We start from the raw sequence: 27,645 nt of genomic DNA, 5'->3' as shown, positions 1-27,645 counted from the left end.
CCTCACTCTCGCATAGTGTTAACACAAGTTGGCGAGCTCATGGTACGCCGGCTACCGTGCTGTCGCGAGTCGATAGCGACAGGATCTGACATGTTGGGGCGCTATGTTTCGCGAGAGACAAGGCACTTTATTATGACTGGACAGATGGACTGGCAAGACGTTTGTGTACGCACACTAACAGTTGACAATTCGAAACCGCAATTTGATGCTGCTTTAATAGCGTGCACATCCTTCGCACAATCCATGCTTTCCCGGGCTGCGCTGCTATCTAATAATGCTTCTATCCTACATAAAGTCCGTCGTTTGTTGTCCTACACCCTGTCAAACCAACATCGGAGAAGCCACCCACCTAACTCAATATGATGGCTCTTGAACGTGGACGCCCCTGTCAACCCTTTGCAAAACCCGACCTCTAGATGGCGCCATTGTAAATATCCCTCAAAATCGGTCTGCCATCCAGTACGCCCCTCTTTCCTGCTGTGATGACTTTGCCGGGTATCCTCTTCTCTTCAGGACTTCCACTCGTGCTTTTACTGCCAATTTTTCTCTTTGGACTCCTAGCGTTCACCTTACTAGGTTTCGCTGTGAGATCGCCGAGTGCCTTACGTTTCTTCGATGGGCTGGGCGTCATGCTAGGGCTCTTCGCCATCTTGCTGGCGAACAAGGAAGAGGTTGACTGTCTCACAGGTGTCTTGCTTGTTTGTGTGATGCTTTCGTCGAAGCTATGCGATTCGACCATATCGGGCTGGACATCAAGTACCCAGTCTTTCTCTCGGCAAAGGGCGACCATATCACGCAAAAGCTCGTTGCTCGATAAAGTCTTCTCACTGCCGACGATGACAAGTTTCGATCGCGCGCGAGTGAGTGCAACATTGACGCGTCTTCGGTCTTTGAGAAGATCACCGACTGTGCCGTTCTCGTTGCTCCGTACACAGGACACGATAACGACTTCCTTGTCGCGGCCTTGAAACTTGTCTGCTGTATGTAGCTCCACACCCGCACAGCCTTGACCGCTGATGACGGGGGCAGCGAGTTCGGAGGACTGCGTCTGGGTGTGTGCAGAAGCCAGACTTTGTCGCAGCAGGGCGAGCTGTGAGCGATAGAATGCTATGATGCCAATCTCTCCCGCAGGGACACCGAGGCTGAGAAGAGACACCGTGAGCTGTGTGACGAGTCGTGCCTCCAGGGTGTTGGTGATGCGCGACCCAGATTGCGCTTCTAGGGTCGATGAAATGAGGTCGGTATTGACGAACACAACAGGTTGATCCGGCGACAAGGAACGAGATATCCAACAGCGTGCAGTATTAGGGCCAACGCAAGGCTCCACCTCACTAGATCTTGACTGATGCGGACCATGGTGGTAAGCAGTGAGACCGTCGGGCCTGGGGAGCGTGAGCTTGCGGGAAGCAACAGCAGTCGTACCACACTTCAGCCGTCCTGAGTAGATGAAGGTGTTTGACAGTAGCATGACCTCGGCACACATTCGATACTGATGCTCCAGACTGACGACTGCTTGTGGATGAGCCTCACAAAGGAGCTTGAACAGGGACACATCAAGTCCACCCTCCATGGCCTCCTTGTTCTGGACCAGGGGAGGCAGCTGATAATGGTCGCCCACCAGAATGAACTTCTGAGCCATGCGAATGGGCCCCAAGCATACAGGGAGGGTGATTTGAGATGCCTCGTCAACGATGCAGTAGTCGAAGACGCGGCGGTTGAACAAGGGATGATTGATGGTAAGACACGTCGTAGCCACGACAGGCGGCTGCATCCACGATCGCTCGAGCTCTTCAAGACTGTCTTTTGGTTCCGCAGCAAGTGTGGCAAACTCTCTGACTTCAGGATGGATCTTCTTCGCAGCGCCCAAGCGTAATATGCCAATCTTGTCATCTCGGATCTTGAGAAGGATATTGTCGACGGCAGTATGGGTGTACGAGGTAAGTAAGACGCTCTTGCCTTTCGCTACCAGCGTACGAATGATGTGCGCGATCGTAGTCGTTTTTCCGGTTCCCGGCATACCCAAAACAAGGGCATAATCTTTTGCAGACATGACCTTTGCGACGGCAGCGCGTTGATCAGAGTTCATGGACATTTGCGATGACTGAGGCAATGACAGCGCATCTGGTACGGGCTTGAATGCGGGAGCTCGACCGTCTACAATTAGCGCGCGAAGGTCGTGGGCCTTGTAAACGCTGTCATCCATGATCTGGATGAGATTGTTGCGTGCTGCAGCCATACCATTGCTGAATTCGTCTTTGTCAAGACGATATAGTACGGGCTCCTCATCAGAATGAAACTCCTCCACAGTCTCCCCCTCCTTGGTGACCTCCATGATGCCGGCAAAGGTTTGGTTGTTCTGTGAATGGAAACCCGGTAGCTTGGTTCGAGAATTGTGCAAACGTCTGTCAACAGCCACAGTTATACGACGCTTTTTCACGTTGGTGACGTATCCGTTAGCCAACGCGAAATGGCCTTGCTCATCCGAGACTACGACAGGCTCTCCGATGATGAGCTGGGACTCGGTGAAGGAAAACCCTGGAGCCGGCTGCTGTTTGATGAACGTGTAGTTGTAGCGGTTGATCTTTTGGCCGTTCTTGTCTTCATGGGCAGATCCAGGCTCCAAGATGACGTTCGAGAAACAACGACCGAGCCTTTCCCGTTCGGTGCTCAACATGGTCCACAACTCTCGTCGAAATTTCATCATATCCGTCTCTTCTTTGGTCAACAGCGTGTCCCACTTCTTCATGAACTCTTGATGAGAAGGTTGGAGAGGCTTCACCAGCTCGTCATATCTTTCTTTCGCCTTCGGGTTCAACATCTCGCCCTTTCCATCCTCAACGAGATTATGATACAGGAAGCAAGGCTCCTGTGCGTAACACTTTTGACACTTGAAGTCTTCCTTCAGGATCGGTGGCAACTCGATGCGGTCTCGAACATAGCAAGCCAACTCGTTGCGCTTGATGATCATGTGAATGATGTCGTTGCGAATCGCAGGAATACGGCTAATTTCGGACGTCTCAAGGTAATACAAGATACCGTAAGCAATGTCAACGTCTGGCAAAGTTAGCGGGGAATTCAATCTGGCTTGGAGGACGTACCATATCGATTCGACAACAACAGGTTGTACAAAGCGGTCTGAGCAACGTGTGCAGCGTTCGAAGAGTTCTTGCCAGTCTTGACTTCGAAAGGCACTGTCAATGTGCGTTCCCCGAGATCGTCGCGCATTGTCACTTGCACAGTAGCATCGATGTTGCCTTTCAATCCATACATTGGAGACCAGACGTGCTCTTCCACATCAAGTAGTTTGTTAATGCTCATGGTCGACTGACGTCCGTTTCGCTCTCGAACGACGGCATCAGCTTGAGGTTCTGCACGAACGAACACCTTGGCCCATGCCTGTAGCTCTGGCAGCTTGCTGCTCAGATGTTCCTTGACGGCTTCGCACGTTGAGTTGATCTCCAGTATGGTCTCGAGATGGTTCGGCAAGAGCGTTTCGATGGTGTCCAATAAGAATACAGAACTCCATTCGTTCGCTTTCATGGCTTCTTGGAACAACTCGTGGAGCAGTGTGCCGTAGAGCATTGGGGCGTTGGCCTTGCTGGTGGCCTTTACACGGTCTTGCAGCACCGCACGTCGTAAACACCCAAAAGAGTCAGCGACAACAGTCGATGAGATGAGATGATCAGGATGAAGAATGAGCATGTTGTGGTGGTCATCAATGATACACTGTCCCGTACTTGTAAAGTCACCGATGACATGCACGAACGAGCCCGTAGTGCATGGAGTGTCGAACCAAGCTTGTCGTAAAGTGATCGCTTTGAATAACTTTGTCTTTTCTTCCTCGACTAGCAGAACCTACACTGTGTTAGCGTGGGCAGCCAAAAGGCGCTTGAGTCCGTGACTTACCTTCTCGGGCATCTGGTAGCCGCGATCCGTGGTATATGAACTTTCGTCCACTCGCTTGATAAGGTAGCGCTGGATTGCTCTATTGTCCTGTTGACTCTTCGAGATTTAGTAGGCTTCTTTGATCAGGGGTAAGTTCACACTCTACTTACAGTATTGGCAGGTACTTGGGTGGCTGCAACTTCGGCGGCAGCGAACTCGTCAGCATCGATGTCCTCTCCAAAGTCGTCATCGTCGTCCTCGTCGTCCAGAAGGCTGATGACGGGTGCCGACGCTGCTCTTGCTGTAGCTCCTACGCCTTCCGCCTCTGCGGTCAGGGCCTGGTCTGCTATTGGAGACTCTACAGATCGCGTATCGTAGAGCGATGCTACATGTTCCAGATCCGCAGCGAAGTCATCCTCATCGTCCATGCCAAACTCATCGTCATCACTGCCTTGTTGTGGTATCCGTGCTGCATGATGGTGTTGTGCGGGCGCAAGGATGGGCTCGGTGGGTATGGTAACGTAGCTCGTGGAGCGTGCCGGTGGCGCGGACTTCGTGGGCGGTGGAGCTTGCACAGGTCGAGGTGATATATCCAAAGCTTCCACCATATCCGCGTCGAAGTCGTCTCCGAAGTCATCTGAGGATCCCTGCGATGCCGGTGGCTTCGGTGCCGCTTCCACGTAATTATCTTCTTGAACGAGCTCGTCATACATTTCCACGGTATCTTCTAGAGGTGCCGACTCGTGCCGTATCGTTTCGGAGGTTTCTGCAAGATAGTCGCGTGCACGCCGCTGAAGAGGAGAGCCTGACGATTCGTCCTGACGGTCGCCGGCCCCAGGCAATGGGGACGAGCTTGAGGGCATCTGTGACGATATACGCGGCTGTGACTTTGACACGCATTCCCTCATGCGCTGGACCATGCTCGCGATGTTGGGTTTCGCGGGTTGTCCAAGCATAATCCCATCCGAACTAGATGCGCCAGCGAAAACGTCCTCTGTAGCTTCTTGCTCCGGCTGAAATACACCGTGGGTTCTCCGTTTCTTCCGGGTCGATGCTGGGAACTCTACGCCACAACTTGCCCATCTGCGAAGCCCACTGACACTTCCAGCAGCAGCCATCGACCTGGGTGACGATTCGTTGATGAGATGTGCGAACGCCACGCTCTTATTGGCGCTCGGTGTTCCCTTGTTGTTTGTGTACCGTGACCACAGCTCCATGGCAGGGTCGGCCTGGGGTGTTGTGATGTCTTGCCTGGCGCCGTCCAGTCTGTGTTCGTCTTGCGACGGTCCGACAGGCGACGAGCTCCTAGCGCGCTTCTTGTTCTTCCGAGGCAAAGGCGTGTTCACTGCCTGCGAGCCTCTCCATATCAGCGTCTCTTCGGGCGAGGCGACGGGTTGCGGCGCGTGTCTCGAGGAATCGTCGACGTTGCCCACTAGGTCCGCAAGCGGCAGCCTCGTGGTGGCGGGAGTTGACGGCGGCGGACAGTCGAGAATGGTCGGCAGCTTCGGAGTCTTGATGGTGTTTCCCACATCTTTCGCGACCCGATTCGCCTTTGGTGTGCCCATGGGCTTGGCTGTCTTTCCTCGCGCCGAAGGTAGGTTTTCTTTCTCAGCCTCGCGCTGGCGGAGGGATTCGGCCGTGGGCGCGCCTTCGATGAATTGGAAAGCTTTGAGCTTGGTGCGTGTCTGGGTCGAAGGCATGATGGGAGGGCCAGTAACTACCTGCCGAGCCTGCGGCGCCGCCTGGTTACTGTTTTGGTGGGGGAAGTTGCGTGGGCGGTTCCATTGGCCCTTGAACTGCTGCTGCGAGGGTGAGAGGTGAGTAGGCGCCGGCAGTGAAGGCAGCGGGCTATCCAAGTACCTTTGGCTTCGGGTTCTGGTCAAAGAAGGACCTCTGTCGCGTGGACATGGAGATGGTTGGTAGCGTCAGCGTCGACAAAGCACCGAACGCGAGAGACGCGTCGTGAGTGGCCAATCACGTTGGGCGAGGCGAGAGCACGTGGCGATACGCGCTCGGGCCGGTTGCTGCGAGCCGATGTGCGACACAGCTCCGAGTGCGGGGACCTGCGCTGGCCTGAACCACTCTTCGCATGAACCGCATCTACGGGGACACAGGCACGATTAGATTTAGGCTGTTCGATTGGAGACTGCGTTAAACATTGAAATTCGTAGACAGTCCCGGTCTAGGCCCACCGGCATGTGCAAGCTGCCGTCATAGTCCTCGGACATCCTAATTGATACAGTCACGGAATTGACACGACTTGGCGTATCGCAGGTAGCTCCGCGTATCACAAAAGTAGCAAGACATGTCTAGAGGCAGGGACGGGTCAGATAGTCGCTTTTGCGCCAATCGAAATGGTGTCAACCGATGACGGGAAGCTAGGACCATGCCTAAGCGGAGTTTGGACATTCATCCCACGCTCTAGCACTCTTTCCCCAGATTGTGCGCGCCGACCGTGAACCGCTCACTCAACAGCGCCCATCTCTCATCTCTTCCCCTCGACCACCTCACATCCTCCCACCACAACCGCCAACATGTCTGCTGCCGATGCGAAGCCATTGCCTTTTGTCTACCAGTTCGCGGCTGGTAAGTTCCAATTCTCTTAACACCGCTCAGCTCCGATGCGACAGCTACCCGAGAGAAATCCGGTTCCGCTCAAGCAAGAAATATATGCATGCTTCGCTCCGGTTATCGCGCATGACATTCTTGCGATCAATTCGAGCTTCAGCAACGTCGATCACGACTAACAATGTACAGGTGCCGTGGCTGGTGTGTCAGAAGTGAGTGCGCAACTGTCTATGGAGCTCGCGTGAGATGAACTGTGCTAATGCAGCTCCATCTATAGATTCTGATCATGTACGTACCATCCCGCACCCACATAGTCGAGACTCAGGCACTAACACTATCTCAAGGTACCCGCTGGACGTCGTCAAGACCCGGATGTAAGCGACCGCATGTGACACCACCTCTGGTCCGCCTCTAAACATACACAGACAACTTCAGACCTCTGGCAAGGTGGTCGGTGACGAGGGCTACAATGGCATGATGGACTGCTTCAGGAAGATCATCAAGAATGAGGGGTACGCTATGACGCTCCTGCGATCATGAGCAAGAGGGGTTGACATCTGCCAGTGCGTCGAGATTGTACCGCGGTATCACCGCGCCTATTCTTATGGAAGCTCCCAAGAGGTATGCGCGCTTCCCTACTTCTTAATACCAACAAAGAAGGAATTCATCTCACGCGACACAGGGCCACCAAGTTCGCAGCCAATGACTCATGGGGTTCCTTCTACCGCAACCTGTTCGGTCAGGCCAAGATGAACCAGTCGCTCTCCATCCTCACCGGCGCAACCGCAGGTGCCACCGAAGCCTTCGTCGTCGTACCCTTCGAGCTCGTCAAGATTCGGTTACAAGACAGGGCCCAGGCCCACAAGTACAACGGCATGGTGGACTGCGTCACCAAGATCGTCAAGCAGGAAGGACCGCTCACCCTTTACCAGGGTCTTGAGTCGACCATGTGGAGGCACATCCTGTGGAACGCTGGATACTTTGGCTGCATCTTCCAGGTCCGCGCTCTCCTGCCCGCAGCAACCACCAAGAAGAGCCAAATCACCAACGACCTCATGTCTGGTGCTATCGGTGGCACTGTCGGCACTATCCTAAACACTCCTATGGACGTTGTCAAGTCGCGTATTCAGAACTCTCCCAAGGTCGCAGGATCAATCCCCAAGTACAACTGGGCATGGCCGGCTCTCGGTACGGTCATGAAGGAGGAGGGCTTCGCGGCACTATACAAGGGATTCACACCCAAGGTCCTGAGATTGGGACCTGGAGGCGGTATCTTGCTGGTCGTCTTCACCGGTGTCATGGACTTCTTCCGCAACATGCGCGACGGCAAATAAGCGATGACTAGACTCGTCAGTACGTGTAGTCTTTGGACTACTTTGACCGTTCAAGGGCCCCAAGGAATCCTGCAATGTAGATTACGTATCCTGTATCCGCTTGCTACAAAGCAAGGCAGGGTCAAATCACATTCTTCAAACCATGTTATAACAACACGAACTCGTGCTGGCCTTTTTCTTGCTTTGAGAGTAATGCTCTACTGTCCGCTAGATGTTATCGTTACCTTTCATTATTGCAACGCAGAAGATCAGCACTTTTCATACAATCGGACCTGCCAGTAGAAGGTTTCCACTAACATCAAGTTCGGCCTGATTCTACGTGCGCGAAAGTTCTAAACAGCTTTTCCAAAGGCTTGCAGTATCTCCGACAAGTGGAAAATCGCATCCCGAAACCAGCGCAGTCTAACACATGCCAATCCCGCGTTCTATCAACCCCAAACAACCCCACTTACGCGGCTAGACACGGGTGACGTCACCCTCCCCTCCAAGCCCTCACCATAGCCCATCTTGCTGCCTGGTGACCCCTAAAGCCCAAACAAACAAGTTAGTTCACGCAAGTGCCAGCCAGGGTCTACTTGCATAAGTACTGCATCCCCTCTACCCCACTTTCCGACCACAAAACTATCCAAACACTGCAACAACCTCCACGATAAGACCACTCTCCAAACTCCGCGCAAGCAAACACGTACATCGACAGAGACTCTACACCACCCGAATACCACCGCACAACATGCCTCTCGTAGTCCCCGGTCTGCAGTCCAAGGATGGAAACTCCAACGATGACTGGATGAGCAAGCTCATGGGCAAGAAGCTTGGAGACCAGCATGATGAGATGGTGAGTTGCATCTTACTATTACTTGTCCCCTTATCCTATCCCTCCGCTTGAGTCTCAACGCTAACTCAACGCTATCCTTAGACTTTCGCAAAGACCGACCTCCCCCAGCAACACCGCGTTCTCAACGAAGGCGACATGAAGACCATGGACTTCCAGCCCGAGAGGCTGAACGTTCACCTCGACAAGGATGGTACTATCAACAAGGTTACCAAGGGTTAAGCGGCTGCTATATGGTGCAGTCGCTAGAATGTGAGGGCATGCCTATGATGAAAGAAGGCATGAAGGCATGAACCTTTGAGAGCCCAGCCTCAGGTCCTGTTAGTAGGCACATTATAAATCATCAAGCTCCATAAGCATAAGCAATCAGTGTGCCCAAAGTGATGAATGATAAGTGATAGTTAATGAGAGTGTATCTGAAAGAGATATTCGCCGCCATCTCTCGACTGAAGTAAACAACAGAACTCCGAAAACGCCTTACAATGATATCGTACAGTAAATGTGAAAGTATATACATCCGTACGAAGAAAGTAGATGTCACGCCTAGATACCCACGAATGTTTTCGAGATAGTAGAAGAGTAAGGCTGCGCCTTGTCAGCCTTAGACTTAAGCCCTACAGCCCTATATGAGCACGGATACCGATTCGAGGTGGAGCATTCGGAGACGCCGAAAGACATTGCCACTGTGGAGAAAGCTTGTCGCAACGTCGTTTCCTTTGAGTTGTGCATACGGTAGTTCTTCAATTTTTCGATCGCTTCCTCGACACGAAGCTGTCGTTCCTTATCATTTGACCCTCGTTGGACTTTCTGCCTAAGGCTGCAATAAGATCAGTCATTCTGAGCATCGTGGAATGAATTGCTTCAGGATGCTCAAAGCACAGCATGATGCATGCCCGCATTGTTGTTGCAGAGAAGTATCTTCGCACGATCTTGTCTTTGCTGTTGTTGCTCGCGGCTCCCATGACTAAGCCAATCCACAATAGCACTCCGGCCATATCGGACCAACAGTCTGAAAGGTTGGAGTTCTCGAGGGCGTCTCGTAGTTGTTGGAGGATGGTATCTCCGCTGACTTCCCGCATCAACACTTGTTGTTGAAGGGGAACGTCCGATGAGCTTGACTGCAATGACGAAAGCAAGGGTCGTGATGAGGTGGATGAATTCGAAAACCGGTGGTTGGAAGGAAAGCCTTCACTATATGAACCGAACATGGGGCTTTCGGAAAGGTCGGTAACTGGACTGACATCTTGGGGGTCCAGAGTCGAGGAAAAGGAGTCGTTAGAGTGTGAGGCCATCGATGAGCTGTACAGAAACGGTTGTATTTCAGGTAACTGCACACGGTCGAGTGCCTCCGACAGGGGCACTTGATCGAACATAGCCTGAGCCTGGACGATCGCAGCGAGGCGAATTGCCTCATACTTCCAGTCTTTCGTTTTCAGTATGGATGTTCTGCGGGAGGGCTGTACAGACCAAGATCGAATGATGCGGTCGTAGGCACTTCGCGATTTGTTAGAGCTGCCTGCACGCCTCGAGTTATTGGTGTCAAGCAGGTCCTCCATCATCGTGCGAACGTCTTCCAGGAGTTTTTGCGCATTCGCATTACAGTTTGCCGACCTCTCGATCGTCATGAATCTGCCGTGTGGATGGTATAGTGGCGATTCCGGTATCGTAGCGATCAAAGGATATGTCTTTAACGCCCGCATCTCGCAGTAGTCAACATACATCCGAGTGGGAGAGGCTTCCTGTAAAGCCGCGGTCGCGAGGTTTGCCCACGAGACTGCAGATGCTAGCTGGCCGTTGACACCCAAGGTTTGAAGTCCACCGCGCTGCTCGATCATTTTGGCAATTCCCACCTGGTGGTAGCGTAGACCTAAATCGGCCCGGCTTATGACATCCCCCAGTATGAGTTGGCTGACGGCGATGATATTGTGATCCGCCACACTCTGCTCCACGTCGGTGAGGTGACCGCCTACGAAATGTATGACATCTTGGCGCAGTGCTGCGGTTTCCAGACTCTCTATTTCGCGATTGTGAACGACATCATCGTATGCGGAAGCCATGTAGAGGGTGCTGAGGAAGGTATGTGCATAGCTCAGGCATTCGGGGATCCAGTGCCTACCCAGACCCTCCGTGCCGAAGTATTTGGAGCATTCGATCTTCAACCTCTCGACGTTCACGCGAGTGTTCCTCGATTGAAACATAGTTCCGAACGGGTCTAGCCCGTTCCCAAGACATCTCAGATCTGGTACTGGTTTTAGATCGAATGGATACCGGTGACCACTCCTTATCGGAATAACAATGGGTGTCTGGGTGAGGGTCGATTGGTGAGGCGTAATTCGTGCTAACTGAGTGCCATGCTGGGGTGCCTCTTGGGTGCTGCTCTTCGACTGCGACAACCGGTGTATCTTATCATCACTCTTCTTCGCCTTAACTTTTGGTGTTTTAATTGTTCGTGGTTTCGAGGTGCTTTGCGAACCTAAGCTCGATCGCGAATGATCCGAGGCTTCGCTATTGCCCCTATCTTTGTCGCTGACCTGATTCTTTGTAGCTTTTAGATAGCTGCCCATCGCGGTTTGGCGTACGGTTTGCATGGTGGCCTTTGATTTGAAATCGCTGGGTTTGGTGGCGGTAATCCATCGAAGGCTCGCATTGTCAGGTGACTTCGCCGTTGGCGAAGAGCTCGACTTCCGAGGCGGCATGAATTCTACTGGATTTTAGCGACTGGCACCGCTGAGTGAGCTGGGGATGGCGATCAGGGGTTCTGCTGATGTTGGTGATCGTGTTACACACCGTGAAGGTGCAGCATGCGCAAGCAGTGGACCTCGGCCGTAGCGAGAGCGCCTTCCGCATGTGGTACGCGCATCAAGTCCGTTCAATGATACGAAAAGGCACGCTCACCATTGAGTTGCTGCGGAGGCGACATGACATTTCCATAAAAGCTTGAGTCCGATGCGATCGTCGAGGGTGGTGAAGGATAGACAAATGGCATGTGATGGGCGGAGAAGAGCGGTCGTGCGGCTGGAGGGGCAGTCATTGTTGTCGACTAGCCCGATAGTACTCAAGGATAATTGGCAAGCGCGATGATGTTCGATTCGGTGATCGGAATGTAGTGTCATTCCTATGGCAGATGTTAACGATTTAGATGGAATCTGAGCAACAGAAGACGAAGGATCGATCGGTATCGGGTAAGGCTGAAAGCAATGGGGCCAGAAGTATATATACGCGGCTGGTGACAGTGTGCCTTGCCGCCCGTGAATATTTCCAGAAAGGGCGCAATTCCAGCCATACAAAGCTTTGTGCAACAGATGAAGCGGAAAGCAGGCAATTGTGCGTCATAAAGCGTGTGTTGAGTATGCGCAGCAACGTGCTGGTGCTGGGATGAGTATACGGTGAAGGCAGTCGTGGCTGAGTCCTTAATGCTTGTTGCGACGAGTGAACGAGAGGCCTGCGCGCCGGGGAGGAGGCATAGTTGGTTGCCTGAACGCCGACCCATTGCACTGGTGCTCGCTTTAGCGCGGGACCCGTCTTAGACGCAGCACGAGTAAGTAGGGCTTTCGGGGATCCGTCAAAACTTTGGAGCAGTTTGCCATGTTGGATGGAATGGGCTTGGTGCAATGCGCGCGTTGCCACTGTGAGCAGAATCACGAGGCTGTATCCTCTCAGTCCTTCTACAATCTCTGTGAGGGACTTCACCCACATCGATTGCCTCGTGAGGAGACCAGGCCCTTCATTGGACGTTGCTTCGCACGTGCGAAAGCTGACCTCCAAGCCCTGGAGACGCTGTAGAGGCCCAGCGCGTCTCACCGCCCGGTTGATGCCACCGCATCCCCAGAGCGCATGCCAACCCTGCTATCTTATCTAGACACAAAGTTTGGTCGAGCGGCGGACGTAGATGTCTTTACCAAGCCATTTCGTCCCATGGAACCCTTGGCTCAGCTACGTACCTCTCCGCTACACACGACACGAGACATCAGGCGATACTACGTTAGACGGAGCACACAGATACGACCGCAATCTAAACGTTCGCTTACCAGTTGACCAGCTACGTGGGTGCGCCGTGCCTCGGGATCCCGTACAAGACGCGGTAGAAGAGGGCAGACTGGTCGAGCTCACCAATCGCGAGGTATACTCCTCTTCCTGCCGTGAGGTTGGATAAGCAGCCCTGTGGGGTCGATACGACCCTGCATTGCTGCTCATTGGAGAGAGCAAAGCCAGACCCATATTTTGGGACCATCGATAGCACACGGCACCCCGAGTACCCAGATCGCCTAACATCACCAGGTGGCTGTTTAATTGTTCGAGTGGTGGTCAATGTGTGTTCAGCGGTACCTAGGTAGCGACGTCGGCCGAACCATTACAGCGAGTCTCGTGATGCGACGCCATACATCATCGTTGTGAGTATCGTGGGTTTGAATACACGGACCGCTTGCAAAGATGTACATAGCTGCATCAATGATACAATCCATGGGATAATCTGGTTATTACTACTACTGACGCATGTTGTTCAGCCCGAGGCCGAAATAATCACCGGGTGCTTGTGACGGACGTGTATCGCTACCAGCACTTACGTCGCTCCCACCGGGGCTAATGTCACCACTCTCTCGCGCCATCATACCAGTACCATCGGCCCCAAAATCACTGCCTGTGCCGTTCAATGCCCTGAGCCCATTGTTTCGTCCCCGCAGCGGTACATTTAGCCGTGCGGTTTCGAACGTAAAGTGCGACTGGCCATGGACTGGTTCCGCTGATGGTGTCTTCAGCTCAACAAGCTCCAACGTACTTCGGAGTGTTGCGCCAGATTCATCAAGAGCCATGAGAAAGCGCGCGAGTTCTTTGCATAGCTCCCAATCCTGTTCGTCTTTGGCGCGTTGAAGTAAGCGCACGACTTGATCGCCTGTTGGTCGCAGTTCTTCGAAAGTGTGAAGAACTAGGAGATAACCACCTGCAGTCTTCAGGTTCCCTTTCTGTAGCGATTCTTCGAATAGTTCTTCCGGTGGAGGCAGGTTCGAGAATAATGTCCGCCATGAACGGACCTCAGTTTTGCGGGTACATTGCACAACAATGTCGAGATATCGGGGAAAGGAGCTCAGGAATGATAGCACGCTCGGTAATAGCGCCTGTTCGGGTGGTGGCTGCGTATCCACTTCTTCGTCCAAGACTTCATGCAGTAAGATCTCCAAAGCATGGGGGAAATATAGCAAATGCTGGTAATGGTGGCTAAGATGCAAGGCTGCAGGGTGATTGAACTGCGCCAGGTGACACCGCAGCAATGCGGGGAGAAAGAGGTGTGTCTAGCATGTGTGTCAGCATGAGATCAGTGTACCGCCAATGACGCGGGAGCAGAGCGCAGAGACTTACCCTGGTTCCGAAGCGCAAGAACGCGAAGCTCGTATCCCTGCGTTGAATCAACTCTGACTCCACCCCGAATATGATTGCTTTGTTAATCAACGCCGAAAGAGGATAGAAGTCGACCGGGATTTGAACAGGCGTGGGCAGTTCCCTGCCGATCTCTGGTGACGCGGAAGCAAGGACGTCTTGCATGTCTATCCAAACTCGCATGTCGTTACCATCGAAGAACCACAATGAGTCACGTAAATCGTGGCCGTGTACACCCTCCATGGTCAGTTCCATAGAGGGGCTCGCCGGCAACGAATCGGCATGTCGGTCCAATGCGAACGCAGGGTGATCGCGCATAAGAGCATACGTCTCCACGTTCTGCGCGATGATGCGCATCTCGTATTTGAGTTCGCCATTCTCGGTAGTCGTTGGCTGCAGGAGCACAAGTTTACCATCTACGAGGAACAGGATAGTCGCGACCGCCACGTCCTGTGTTGGATCACCGTTATCTAAGACGTGTCAGCGGTTACAGTGCCGTAGGATCAAAGAACGTACGTATTTGATCTTCCGGTAATATCCAGCTAAGCGCTCGCACTCGTGTAGGAGCCCGAATGATGCCATGCAGGGCGATTTGACCCACTTGCACCAACTTCACACTTGCGTCGGACACACTGATTACGTAGTGGTACAATATATTCTCGTACGTGTAGACCAGGAGTGAATCTTCGCCGGAGGGTGCTATCAGTACGATGGGCGCAGGTAGCTTCTGCGTATGCATGACATGGCTGTTGTCAAGAGCCGCCTCGCGTGAATATACCCGGACCTTGACAAGTGAGTCAGTATAAATCGAACCGAGCGCCTGGATGTACCTACTTCGTGAGACTCGCGGCATTCGACAGCCGCAATCAAGACATGCTGGAACCAGCACATACCTCCTCGGACAGTGAACTCGTTTTCTATGAAGGGATCATCGAACATTTTCCACCGTCCACTGTTAACGGAGTAGTGGGCGAGCCCTCTCTTGCCTGCTATTGCCACATATCGACCGTCATTCGAAATGACTGCACTTCTAATCGGCCATTGGTCGACAAGGTAAGCCGATGGGATTTGAACATGGTGCCAGAGTGACACGTCGGCGGAGATTGTCGTAAGATCTGGCAGATCGTAACCGCGGTAAATCATGAATCCGGTACTGGTCTGCATCAAAGATCGTGACACATTTGCCGAAGAGAAGCAGCCAGTGACTGCACTGCGAGCCATCTCCAAAACAAAGAGACGATTGTCGTTGTCGCCCAACATCAAGAGCTCCGCGCCACCTCCAATCCAGAAAGCCTCTTTGACACTGAGAAGCCACCCTTCGTTGTTGGTCTTGGAAAGCGTCCTTTCTGCAGTGAAGCTGGTGGCCCCGGGCTTTCCGTATACACTCCACATGGCCCAACCGTGTTCATAGCCGGCGAAGAGACAGTACCCGTCTGGCGAATAAGTCAATACAGTCAATTTGCCGGGCGAAGTGACGTTCGGTCGTAGTTTATGCGATAGAGGGATGTTGCCGGTATAGTCGCGTGCCGTGTATACATGGATCTCGCCACTGGCACAGCCAACAGCAAGCAAAGAGAATCTCGCATTGATAGCAGCTTTGACACCATAATCGGCATCAGTCTTGGGTGTGTGGAAACCGTAGCCACGGAAGATACTAGAGACAGCGGCATCTCTTTTAGCCGCCTTTTGAACAGCATAGGCTCGACCGTTACCTGTGATCCAACACGACAGATTCATGGGTCGATCGTGGACCATTTCTCGCATTGATGCGTTGCTCCCTAACCATGTCATCTTGGTCAGAAGCTCGGTGCTGGTCTGGCTTCCAGCGTTGTCCGGCGCCCAACGAATACATTGCACGGCTGCCGGCTTCTCGGTGGCCACGACCAACTCGTCGTCTAGAGCCAGGGCCCGAATTATCCCAGCATCCACCCGTATCACCATCCGGAACCGCAGACTGAGCTCTTTCAGGCCATTGCCCTCTCCAGGTCCTGCATTGACATCGTGCTGGCGCTGGATCTTGAAGCCTGTGATTGCACTGCTTTTCCTCGCGTGACCTCCGTGTGTGTTGGTGAATTGAGCCTGGTATATGCGGGATGAATGGTCTGTCGCGAGCGAGTATGTGATGAGGAAGCCGAGCGCGGTCTGGACGACGAAGATTTGGGAGTCGGGGCGGAGTAGGACGTCTGTATTAGGACCGTATGTTCTAACGGATTGCTCTGAACGGAGGACAGAGGCAAGAACTACTGTAGGCTGTGACGAATTAGCACATGAAGCGCCGGGCTAGCAATGACACGTGCCTTTGTCTGCCAGATTGTGAGGGTGGTTCTGGTGAGAGTCGCAAACATGTGACCACTCCTCGTCACTCTGATCGCGATGATGGTGCCATGAATGTCGTCCTCTACTGATTGAACCGACGCGCCTTCTTGCGGCGAGTGCGCGCCATTCTTCTCTTCTACCCCATTCTTACTTCCGGTAGAGGCCTCATGTTCAAATTGATTCTGCGATTGGGGGTTCGACCCTTCATGCGCTCCGTCCGATTGCTTGTGTTCGACGCCATCGTGCGAGGTGTTCGTGCGCCCAGGATCCGTACGTTTAGTGGCCGCGAAGACGGAGGGCGACGAGATGGGCCAATACGTCATGGCGGTCTACCGCAAGCGATGGCTGCATTTGCGCGCGCCCATCTCAATGCGGGGATGTATGCTTCACGGAGCTCATGCTAGCTGGGTTGGTGCAGGGGAGGCTGGTGGTGGAGCTGGGCGGTGAAGTCACGCGAGGCGCAGCAATGTGGCTGCTGCATCCGTGCTGACATGTGCAGGCAGTACGCATATCGCGGGGGGAAGATGCGGTGGCCGTCCCGCACATGCACCACACTAAAATATCACAACGGACGTATTGATTCAAGGGCTTATTGTAAGATGTGGCCGAGAGATGACGGACCGATGCCGAAAATACTGCATTGGGAAGGAAATTCTTACCGTCGATTACGGTGCGCAGATGCGCATTTGCGCACATGCATAAGCCAAGATTTCACAGAAGCCCCGAAAACATCCTGCTTTGCCAACTGGCCAGCGGCACTACTTGCAGCCACTCGATCTGAGGTGATATTGAGCGGCTGTTCAAGAAAACAGATCTAAATGTCTACGTTGTTTTGGGGGTTGGTTGACTTTCGTGCCTTGCACCGATGTAGACAGCAGGGCACCTGTCCAGTGCCCGGGTTGTTCCTTGTGTGAGGTGTAACAGTGAAATCGTACTCGCCCTTCTTCTTGAATTTTGGAGTGTGAAATGTAGTGTGCGTTTCAATAGAGTTGGGGTATGGCTTGCCACTGTTCCGCAGGTTGTGAGAAGCCTTTCTGGAAGCATGCATCGGCCTGTCAATGTCGCAAAGCGACAAACAGTATCCAGAGAACGATCCAACAGATTTCAGATTTAAACAGCCTGGGATTCAAATTGCCTCAGAGTTTAATCAATTTCTGGTCTTACGGGGGTACGCCCATATATACCTCAGAGTATCAATGCTTTGTTTGTTTTCTTCCCGGAACGATGTGACTTGGTAGCAACGCCGATCTTGACTGCTTTGGTGTTCTTCCTTTGTGGTTAGGCTGCATTTTGTCCAAGGTCAGCGTTGGTGTGGTCCATATTACCCAACTGCCCCGCATCGCTCAAGTGAATTTTCCCACAACCAACAAAGAGCTGGGAATATAAACGCACGATCTGCTCGGGTCTCCATCAATTCCTAGAGAAGGACAGATGGCCGGTTAGTCTAAACACCTCCATCTTCAACGCATCCATTCTAACATCCCATACAGAGCTGGTTATGGCGCCAGGTTAAGGTTTCTTAACGTTAAGTCTAAGAGAGCAATTTCTAAGACATCCTGGTCACGAAAGTGGCGTGGGTTCGAGTCCCACTCTGTTCAGCATTCGTCTGGCATTGTCAGATACTCCAGGATATTTTTTTTCGCTGTTTTGGGTCACTTTGGGGCATCCCTTAGTCAACCCCTTGTTTTTTGCTGTAACGTGTCGCACATAACACAAATCCTTTCGAAGCCTTGTTCGAGAGACGTTCTTTGTCTGTATAATGTATTATTTACGTTCAAAACCTAATAGCTCGCTCAAGGTAATTCTGCACAATACTCGTCGACACAGGCAAGATCCTAAGTAATGCAAGCGTCCAAACCTGCTTCAATTATTGCGTATCAACAAGATTATATTAGAGCTATAACAACTGTCTTATATACAATACAGCATCTAACGTGTCTTCCTTTGTACAAGACCTGGGTCTAAGCACGGGGCAGCCATTATGTATGTACGGGCGCGTACTATAGATCACTGCTCGACTATCAGAAGTCCCCATTGTCCTCGTAGTTCCCGCCATCATCTTCTCATAAGCAAGTAAGACTGAAGGTGCACAACAGCTCAAGAGTTTGTAGGTGCCCGGGTGTGGTGAGAAGCAAAGGCACAGAAGTGGTCGACAGAAAGAAGAGGACGAAGCCTGCGGATATGCCGAAACCTCAAACCAGCACTTCAATAATAGCCATTGTGGCTTCAATTGAGTTACCAATCCTTCAGTCGTTTGTCTGGAGGCCCGGATACCTAGGTAATTGTTCTTTACTAATGGCTCGGCTCAAACTTGTAGAAGCCAGGCGACTGCGAATATGGCGGTCTATCACAAGGGTGAGCATAGCACCTTGTCTCGACTAACATCAAGCTTCAAGTGTAGGATTCTGATATCGACGTTCGGAGAGTTGGTGAACCGCGCGTGTGGAGCACATGGCTCGCCGATGTACTAGTCTCGATTAGGCTACGCTAGAAGAGAACCCCGGCCCGCTTGTCAGAAAAAGTTCGGGAAGTCGCGAACTTTTGCGACTTCGAGCTTGAAGACTGCGACACGACAACGACTTTCCCAAAATGGCCGGTATCAAACGCAAATCGACCGGCGCAAGTGCGCCCGACGCCAAGGACAAGAGCAAAAAGGTCAAGGTCGACAAGCCTACCACCAAGAGCGAGAAGAAGCGCGACGTTAAGCCGGTCAAGAAGGCGAAGAAGACCAAGGAAGAGAGCTCCGACGACTTTGAAGAGTCGGATACGAGCGAGAAGGACAATGGCTTCTACGGCTTCTCGGCGGCCGACGGTGCCGATGTCGACATGAGCGACGCCGACAGCAGCGACGAACAACCCGCAAAGTCCAACGGCAAGACACAAAAGCGCAAGGACGACAACGGCGCCTCAGACAAAGCCGAGGGCGAGGGTGTAGAGTCCAAGTTAGCGGGGTTGAATGGTAAGATAGAGCCATGTACCTTGCCTGGTGGTTTAGCTAACCGTCCCTCTAGTAAACAATTCGAAAGAAGCGCACGCAAAGCAAAAAGCCCTTGCCAGAGAACGAAAGGCCGCGAAGCCAAACGCCGACATCATCGAACGCTCCAAGAAGCTATGGGAAAAGCTCAGGCTGAAGTCGCATGTTGACAAGGAAGAGAGGAAAGGGCTCGTCAAGGAGTTGTTCGAGATCATAACTGGCAGAGTCAAGGACTTCGTCTTCAAGCACGACTCTGTGCGTGTCATTCAAACAGCCATCAAATACTCGACAATGGAGCAGAGGCGAATGATTGCGAGAGAGCTGAAGGGCGAGTTCAAGGTCCTCGCTGAGGGCAAGTACTCCAAGTTCTTGATCGCCAAGTTGGTGGAGAAGGGGTGAGTACAATGTCCACGCACGGCATAACATGTCTAACCGATCGCAGCGACCCTGAAATTCGCGACCTCGTCATCACCGAGTTCTACAGCCACGTCAAGCGCATGATCAACCACCCCGAAGCCGCATGGATCGTAGACGATATATACCGAGCCGTAGCCACTCCCGAGCAGAAGAACCGTCTTCTGCGGGAATGGTATGGTCCTGAGTTCTCCATCAAGGGTCTTTCTGCCGAAGGCACCGATAGCGCAGAGCTATCGGCCATCTTGAAAGAATCCCCGGAGAAGAGGAAGCCTATTATGGGCTACCTTGAGAACCAGATCAACTCGCTCATTCAGAAGAAGCTCACTGGCTTCACCATGCTGCACGACGCCATGTTGCAATACTTCCTCGTATGCGAGCCCGGCACCGAACAAGCGAACGATTTCGTCGAACACCTCAAGCCGGACCCAACAACCAAGGAGGGCGAAGAAGCCGACAACGTCGATCTCATGAAGAACCTCGCGTTCACAAAATCAGGGTCGCGATTGGTGTCGCTTTGCTTCGCATACGGCACAGCCAAGGACCGCAAGCTCTTCCTGCGGCCGTACAAGGACACAATGGAGACAATGGCTTTCGACCAACACGCCCATCACGTCCTTCTTGCTGCTATGGCAGTCACGGATGACACCAAGCTTTCTTCCAAGTCCATCTTCAGCGAGCTTCTACCCAGCAATGACGCCCTCCCCGAGAAGGTGTTGAACCTGGTCAATGATGCTCGCGCACGCACAGTCTTACTATACCCATTCGCCGCAGATGCCAAATGGTTATTGGATGACAACACGCGCGACCGGTTGAGCGAGTTGTATGCCATTCGCCAGACTACATCAAAGAAGGACCCAAACATCCGTCTCTCGGAAATCGCAAAGAGCATCGAGCCGCAACTGCTGACGGCTGTGACTGCCCGCGCTGCCGACTTTGCCTCTTTCACATTCGGCCTACAGTTCATGGGCGAGGTTCTCGTTGGAGCACCAGAGGTCGAACCGGCGAAGCGCAAGGAAGCTTTGACGGAGGTCGCCCGTCTTTCACAATCGATCTTGGACTCTGCCTTGCCTGCTTCCGCCGGTGACAACAAGGCTACCAGTCACGGCAAGAACATGCTGAAGATGCTGGTACAAGGTGGCAAGTTCGACCCTACCACCAAGAAGGTCGTTCCCGTAGAGCCTGCTCTCGGCTTTGCAGACTTGCTCTGGCCTCAGATCAAGTCTAACCTGATTAGCTGGGCGACTGGTCAGGGCTCTTTCGTGGTGGTGTCTATGACTGAAGCTGAAGGCTTCGCCAAGAGAGACGAAGTACTGAAAGCGCTGAAGAAGGAGAAGAAGGCGCTAGAGGCGGCTGCCAACCCTCCAGGCGCGCAAAATGGCGAGGCCAAGGGCAAGAAGCAAAAGAAGGGCGACAAGTCGGATGCTGCTCCTCGGGGAAACGCTGGAGCGAAGATTTTGCTCGAAAAGTTGTAGAGTAGCCTATATTTGATTTGAACATGTATGATGATACCCATGTAAGGCCTTCTTGATGCATTTTATGTGTTCCACGTACCCTGCTGCATCCCTTGTTACGTCTCAACAGCATCGCTGTATACTACATGCCCAGGTGTTGCCGTTTGTCTTAGCAATCCAAAACAGGAAGCGCTTCCGCCGGACTATGCAAGCACGCCTGTCAACTCGAGCTTACACCGGTATTTGATACCACGACCCAACAACGTAGATGATTAATACATCTACCTTTCGGACCACTTTAGTTCATTCGTTAATTGTCTCTCCTCAAAATCAACTTGGCCACCGCTCCAGTATCACCATCGCAGCTACGAAGCTTTCGAATTCTCTCACCTCTCATCCGCATACTACATATACCCGCTGTACACAACTCCCAAAACCACCCAAGAACAAAATGCCACGTAACTTCACTATCGACGAATCCTCCCTCCCCTCCATCTTCCAAGCTCAATGGAAATCCAACCCAGACCCAACCGCCCTACCCTTCCCCCGCGACAACCCCCCATTCGCCCTCACAGCCATAGATTGGCAGCAGCTCTCCCTCTCAGACGCCGACTTCACACCCCACTCCTGGTCGAACCTGCACACCCTCATCAGCACCAACCACCTCCAAGAGCTCAAACGCTGGCCCAGCGCCTTGAAAGCATATCTCGCGTGGACCGCACACGTAAAGCAGAAATACGGCAGCGTAATGACATATCTGCTCGACCAGCGCCTTCTCTGGGAACCAGTTGAAGATGAAAGCGGGGCGTTGCGGTTCGATGTAGTCAACCCAACGCCTTTCGCGGATCCAGCGGATTACAAGATTCTGAGGAATGACTGGGCGTATGCGTTTGTGCCTGGTATTAAGCATGTTGTTGTGTGGTTGAAGCAGCGGTTGCCGGTGGATGGGAAGGGTGCGTTGAGTGAGGAGGGGAGGGCGTTGGTAGAGGAGTTTGTGAAGAGAGAGTTTAGGGATAAGGCGGGGGAGAAAGAGGAGGGGAGTAAGGTTATTTGGTTCAAGAATACGACGGATTTGCAGAGTGTGAGGAGTTTGGAACATGTGCATGTTTTGGTTAGGGATGTGGAGGATGAGGTGCTGAGGGAGTGGATGGTTTAGAGGGAAAGAGAATGACGAGGAAGGCGAGTGTGGAGCGTATTTTTGACTTGTACTTACGTACTAGGCGTACGGTACACGTACGTATCGATCGCGGCTATGATGAGCATGTACTACCCAAATTACATGCAGTACGGTGTTATGAAGTTAAGAAACATCACTCTGGAAAGATACTGGCATGCATGTACACGTGTTCAAAGGATGTATAAGCCACGCAGGGCAATCGTTGCTTAGTATATACCGCATCGCCTTCATCATCTCGACGATTAGACAATAAGAGAAAGTGTTGCTCGCCCGAACCACCCAGGCAAGCCCCATGTATAAGGACGATAACCAAAAGTAAAGCCCCATACCCATAATGATACGGAGAAACGCCCTCGCTAATGCAGAAACACCTACAACAGAATGCCCAACCGACAGCGGTCGTACGTAAGGAGACGCGCCTGACAAAAGAAACAAAAATGGGAGTTGAACCCATGTAAACGCCCTATCCATACTTCCCAAGAGACGCTAGCGGGAAGTGGAGGAGTACAGGCAGAAGCGGAAATAATAATGTTTGCAATCTTCGTGTCCCCGAAATTTCGGGATGCAAGATGGAGTGTAGGTAAGCACTCCTTATGGTTCAGAGAAGTTGAATTGTCGGAAAGGTGAAGCTCCAGTAAACGAGGAGCCGGGTGGTATAGTGAAGGGACTAACACCGGAACCTGCTGAGACGGCATCTGGAGAGGGTAGAAGGCTTTGACCAGAATCGAGACTGGCCCTGTGTATGGAAAGGCGGCGAGCCACTATGCACTATCAGCCAACATCATCAAGATTCATGACGAAACATGCTGATGAGGGCGTCAAGGATTAGTTGTAGGTGGAGTTTTGCCTACTACTTTGTGGTGTTCCGCTGCTAGAGTTGCTATCACTGGGCGTGGCTGGTTCCAGGCTGAGCTGGGCGCGGAGCGTCATGATCCATTCGTGTTGGAGCAACTCGACCGCACTGGCCCGCTTGTTCGGATCGCGGTCGAAACACTTCTTGAGGAAGTCGATACCAGTGTCACTAAGTTGCTCCTTGGATGGTAGTTGCGGTGGGTCACCCTGGGCAATGTGGTACATGATGGCCCATTCGTTGTCCATGGAAGCCCAAGGGCGGCGACCTGTAGCCATCTCCAGAATCACGCAGCCCAGTGACCATATATCGACAGCGCCATGTCGACCTGTGCTTCCACCTCGAATGACTTCAGGGGACATGTACATCGGTGTTCCGGTCATGGAGCGTTGGCGGCCCTGACGTGTAGCGTTGTGTTCTGCGGCGAGGGTTCGGCCTTGACGGGCGATGAGTTTGGCAGCGCCGAAGTCGACGAACTTGATGACTCCGTTGTGGTCGAGCAGAATGTCTTGGTTTTGTTAGCAATGGTAAATCTTGATAAGATCAGAAGCCAACTTACTCTCGGGCTTGATGTCGCGATGCACAACACCGGCGTCGTGTAGGTAGGCGAGACCCTCCAACATCTGAAGCGCGTAAACCATTATGACAGTCTCGTCTTCGATACGTCCATGTTCAAGCAGTCCGGCAAGCGAACCACCAGAGCAGTATTCCATGAAGATGTACACCTTGTCGCGATGTGGTTCGATACCGTAGTAAGACACAATGTTGGGATGATCGAGCACTTGAAGAACACCCATCTCGTCTCTGATCTGAGCGACAATCGTAGGAATGAGCTGTGGATCTTGGAGACGAATTTCTTTGACGGCCATGAGGTGGTTGGAGTCGAGGTTCATAGCTGCGTAGACGGATCCAAATGTACCTCCACCGACGAACTGGCCTTGTTGCCATCGCAGGGTGACGTTTGTCGCAGACGAAGACAGGTAGGTCAGGGCTCGATCGGCTTCATTAGAGTCCTCCAGCACCCTACCAAGAGCCTGGCGTTCGGCTTCCTTGTCTTTGCGGAACGTGTCAATCTCTTCGAGCCTCTGCATCCACTGTTGTTGGGTCATCTCAATGGACTCATCGTCATCCTTTGCGTTCTTCGGATCGAGCAGGCTCTTCCCAGCAATAGCGTTGAGGCGCTGTCGCTCGGCCTGAGCTGCGATGGTCGACCTCGCGCCCATGATGTCGAAGTGGGAGATAAGAACGGACATGCAGCCAGCCACCTTCAGTCGTAGCTGTGAGTATTCCTCATCGCTGATGGAAAGGATGTTCTGACCGCGGGTCATCATCATGGCAAACTCTAGAGCAACCACAGCCCATCGGAATGTCTTTCGGTCCGAAGCAATGCAGTCGTCGCAGATGAAACTGACCCAGTCAAGTGCCAGCCTGGTTAGCTTGATGTTGTTCATGGCCCTTCGGTTGTAGTCCATGTAAAGGACGGAACGTTGACCGAATTCTGTCGCGAAAGCGAAACAAGTCTGGATGAGATCCTGGCAGTCGAGACCAACTGTTTGCCTGCGAACAATCTCGACACTGTCCATGATGGTGTTGGACAGCTTGTATGCCGTCTTCTTGATCTTCTGCAGTTCTGCGTTGACACGGGGAAGATTGGCGCGCTGATCGATAAGAGTGGTGAGCTCCATGCCTATCGACGAAAGGAATGATAGATTCGCGTTTGCGAGGCGTTGTTGGGAGCCATCCGCGACGAGCCTCAACCGACCAGGCTTGAGGTCGAGATGGGGCTCAATGATGTTGGCTGACATCTTCTTGCCGGGCCAGTACAGGGGCTGTTCTGGTCGGATGATCAAAACGTATGGATTGGAGGGGTCCTCTGGAGCTTCTTCTGCGTGGTAGCAGGTTGTAAGAAGCGACTGGATGTCGTTCGGTCGGTCGAGTGCCGTCGGTGATGCAACGATGTATATGCCAGTGTTGTTTCCGCCGGTGGTCTCGACGAGAAAGTGGCCAGTGGCAACGAGAGCTTCGTACAGTTCCTGGAGCTGCTCCTCGTCTAGGTCGATGTTGTTGATGTTGAACTCGGTGCAGTTCTCGAAGCGCTGTGTGAGAATCCTGGAGAAACGGAACAGCTTACGCTGTCGGACACGGACGGAATCTAGTATCTGCTTGTACCGCTTCTCCATCTCAGAACCCGTGAGCTCGTCCGGCCGACGCTGCAGCTCTCGCTCAAAGTGAGCGCTGAGACGAGTGAGCGACTTGGATGTGAGCACACTGAACTGTTCAGCAGTTTCGACGTCGCCGCCCTGGAGCTGTCGGCCGAGCTTGTTGCAAAAGTCCCACTCCTGTTCGAGGATTTCGGCCTCCTTGAAGGTGTTCTTGTTGGCGGCCAACTTCCAGTTGAGCATCTTGAAGTAGAACTTGAGGGCGTCTAGCACGACGGTGTCGAAGTTCTCCTCAATGCACGGAGGCAGATCCCAGCCAGGCTCCGGCCGGGAGATGACCATGTAGCTCTCCTTGACCTGGCCAGCCATGGCAAGCAGAATCTGGAACTGCGCAATCATCTGCTCGGCCATCATGACGCCCTGTTGTGACGGGTCCTTGATCTTCTTGGCGTACGAGAGGCGGACGCGGATGATCTCCTGGAGGAGACGCGAGGGGAAGTTGATGAGAGTCAGCAGCTCTTCGATGTAGGGCGGAAGATGTCTCTCGGCAAAGCCTTCGGCGTTGGCGATGAGGGTGGCCTTGGCCTTCTGGATGACCTTCTCGAGCGGGGCCAGCAGGTTGGTGTCGCCCTGCAGGGACTTGAGGCCATCCTCCTTGAGTATCCGGTCAATAAACGAAGAGTCGTCGGTGAGATGGTGGTCCTGGGACGAGCGCGGGCGGGGCTTGGTAAAGTCGAGCTCCTCGTTGCCGACCCATTTCTTAAGGATGGACATCTCGGTGTTGATGAGGGCGATGGTGTTGTGCCAGGCAATGACGGCGTCGCAGGCGTCCTTGTAGGGCTGCGAGGCGGCGCGGGGATAGGCAGCCTCGAGGGCCTGGCGCGTGGGGTAGACGCTCTCGACCTTTTCGATCTTCTTGACAATGTCCTCGACCTGCTGGGCGGCTGTCTGGCCCGCCTCGGCCTCGCCGCCGACTTCGAAGGAGATGATGCTCTCGAGGTTGGCGCGGATCTTGCTGCGGGTGTCGTCGACGATACGGCGCTGGGCCTGCAGCGAGCGGCCGCAGACCTTGGCGCGGATGCCCATCCAGATCTCGGCCTTCATGGTGCTGTCGCCCTGCTGCTCGGTGCTACCGATGAGGCGCTTCTTCTCCTGCTTGACGACATCACCCGTGAGGACGCTGGCGAGCATGCTGTGCCACTCGAGGCGCTCGCGGTTGGCGGGGATCTTGAGCTCCTCGATCGAGGGCTGCATGTCGTCGTTGCCATAGTAGAGCAGCGTCTCCTGGTCGTAGGGGTCGTTCTCGACATACTCGGCGGTCGAGGGCGACTCGTCGTCCGTCTCGGAGTCGGTGCTGTAGCCCAGACTGGGGGTGCGCAGGGCCGGGTCGAAGAAGTCGTCCTGCTGGTCCTCCTGGCGGATGCGCTGGACGTAGGCCTTTTCCTGGGCGCGGTACTCGGCGTTGGGGTTGCGGCGGCTGCGCGTGGCCGAGTTGTTGCGCGGGCGGTGGGCGGAGCTGTTCAGCGAGAACTGCTGGGGGCGGCGGGCGGGTGCGTATGCGCTGCTGATGGTGCGGCCAGGTGTTGGGCGGGCGGCTCTGGTGGTCGACGTGGGCGCGCTGCCCCCGTTGGGCGTCTGCGGCGGCAGGTCCGTCATGATGGCAGGCCCGCGAGAGCGCGAGGAGGAAGCGTTGCTGTTCCACGAGTACTGGGGCTCGCGCAGAGGCGCCACTTGGTCGCGGCTGGTGGTGGTCGTCGTGGGCTCGCCGGGCGACGTCGTCTCGTCCATCGAGTCGCCAGACGACCCCGAGGCGCTGCTCGTCAAGCCCGGGCGTTCGGGCGCATTGACTACGACGGGCTTGGTCGCGTCCGCCATGGCCATGTTGTTCAGCAGGACGTTGTGGGGAGCGGCTCTCGAAAAACGCACGCTGCCATGCCCGCTCATGTTGACGACGACGGCCGTCTTTGCCGTTGTGGGTAAAGATCAGCGCCGAAACAGGTTCGCGGGATGTTGTGGCGGTGCAGCACAGACAGGTGGTGAGATGAGGAAGAACACTGGACGGTTGCTGCCATTCATTGTACTACCTAATACACCTGCTGCCTGGTAGCTCCTTCCGCTGGTTCACAGGTAGCTTCCGCGCCTTCCATCCGGCTCGCAAACTCCTTAGCCTCTCACCTCTTAGCCTCCCAGCTCTTTGCCATCTAAGACACCAGCAATCTTGGAACTGCCATACAGCCTCCAGTCGCCACAAGCTCCGCACTAGCACGCCTAGCGCCGTCCTTCCCTCACCACATCCTCGAGGCTACCCC

The 27,645-nt window shown here is 53.5% G+C and overlaps 8 protein-coding genes across 8 annotated transcripts; 4 read left to right on the top strand and 4 right to left on the bottom strand.

Moving 5' to 3' along the window:
• Positions 1-412: 412 nt before the first annotated feature.
• J4E79_011375 (uncharacterized protein) lies at positions 413-5,793 on the bottom strand (the record flags this gene model as incomplete). The annotated part of the gene is made up of 5 exons (XM_049360204.1): positions 413-3,054; positions 3,099-3,855; positions 3,907-4,002; positions 4,056-5,687; positions 5,746-5,793. The coding sequence occupies 5 exons, from the start codon at positions 5,791-5,793 to the stop codon at positions 413-415; spliced, it is 5,175 nt and encodes a 1,724-aa protein (XP_049205410.1).
• A 626-nt stretch (positions 5,794-6,419) lies between these two features.
• On the top strand, positions 6,420-7,787 carry J4E79_011374 (uncharacterized protein; the record flags this gene model as incomplete). Its single annotated transcript, XM_049360203.1, has 7 exons — positions 6,420-6,471; positions 6,643-6,665; positions 6,731-6,741; positions 6,798-6,827; positions 6,879-6,965; positions 7,018-7,074; positions 7,136-7,787. 7 exons carry the CDS (start codon positions 6,420-6,422, stop codon positions 7,785-7,787), a joined length of 912 nt encoding a protein of 303 aa, XP_049205409.1.
• Positions 7,788-8,517: 730 nt separating this feature from the next.
• J4E79_011373 (uncharacterized protein) lies at positions 8,518-8,841 on the top strand (the record flags this gene model as incomplete). Its single annotated transcript, XM_049360202.1, has 2 exons — positions 8,518-8,622; positions 8,704-8,841. 2 exons carry the CDS (start codon positions 8,518-8,520, stop codon positions 8,839-8,841), a joined length of 243 nt encoding a protein of 80 aa, XP_049205408.1.
• Positions 8,842-9,359: 518 nt separating this feature from the next.
• Positions 9,360-11,207, bottom strand: J4E79_011372 (uncharacterized protein; the record flags this gene model as incomplete). The annotated part of the gene is made up of 2 exons (XM_049360201.1): positions 9,360-11,047; positions 11,093-11,207. 2 exons carry the CDS (start codon positions 11,205-11,207, stop codon positions 9,360-9,362), a joined length of 1,803 nt encoding a protein of 600 aa, XP_049205407.1.
• A 1,896-nt stretch (positions 11,208-13,103) lies between these two features.
• Positions 13,104-16,631, bottom strand: J4E79_011371 (uncharacterized protein; the record flags this gene model as incomplete). Its single annotated transcript, XM_049360200.1, has 5 exons — positions 13,104-13,820; positions 13,975-14,462; positions 14,509-14,776; positions 14,827-16,242; positions 16,356-16,631. 5 exons carry the CDS (start codon positions 16,629-16,631, stop codon positions 13,104-13,106), a joined length of 3,165 nt encoding a protein of 1,054 aa, XP_049205406.1.
• A 2,266-nt stretch (positions 16,632-18,897) lies between these two features.
• On the top strand, positions 18,898-21,171 carry J4E79_011370 (uncharacterized protein; the record flags this gene model as incomplete). Its single annotated transcript, XM_049360199.1, has 3 exons — positions 18,898-19,267; positions 19,320-19,677; positions 19,725-21,171. The coding sequence occupies 3 exons, from the start codon at positions 18,898-18,900 to the stop codon at positions 21,169-21,171; spliced, it is 2,175 nt and encodes a 724-aa protein (XP_049205405.1).
• Positions 21,172-21,601: 430 nt separating this feature from the next.
• Positions 21,602-22,306, top strand: J4E79_011369 (uncharacterized protein; the record flags this gene model as incomplete). Its single annotated transcript, XM_049360198.1, has 1 exon — positions 21,602-22,306. One exon carries the CDS (start codon positions 21,602-21,604, stop codon positions 22,304-22,306), a length of 705 nt encoding a protein of 234 aa, XP_049205404.1.
• An 846-nt stretch (positions 22,307-23,152) lies between these two features.
• On the bottom strand, positions 23,153-27,217 carry J4E79_011368 (uncharacterized protein; the record flags this gene model as incomplete). The annotated part of the gene is made up of 2 exons (XM_049360197.1): positions 23,153-23,685; positions 23,737-27,217. 2 exons carry the CDS (start codon positions 27,215-27,217, stop codon positions 23,153-23,155), a joined length of 4,014 nt encoding a protein of 1,337 aa, XP_049205403.1.
• Between the last annotated feature and the right edge of the window lie 428 nt (positions 27,218-27,645).

This window comes from Alternaria viburni, assembly GCF_023758015.1.
Source record: "Alternaria viburni strain BMP 2772 chromosome Unknown scaffold_40, whole genome shotgun sequence".
In the NCBI taxonomy this organism is placed as follows: Eukaryota; Fungi; Ascomycota; class Dothideomycetes; order Pleosporales; family Pleosporaceae; genus Alternaria; species Alternaria viburni.
This window is presented reverse-complemented; position numbering and strand designations above follow the sequence as displayed.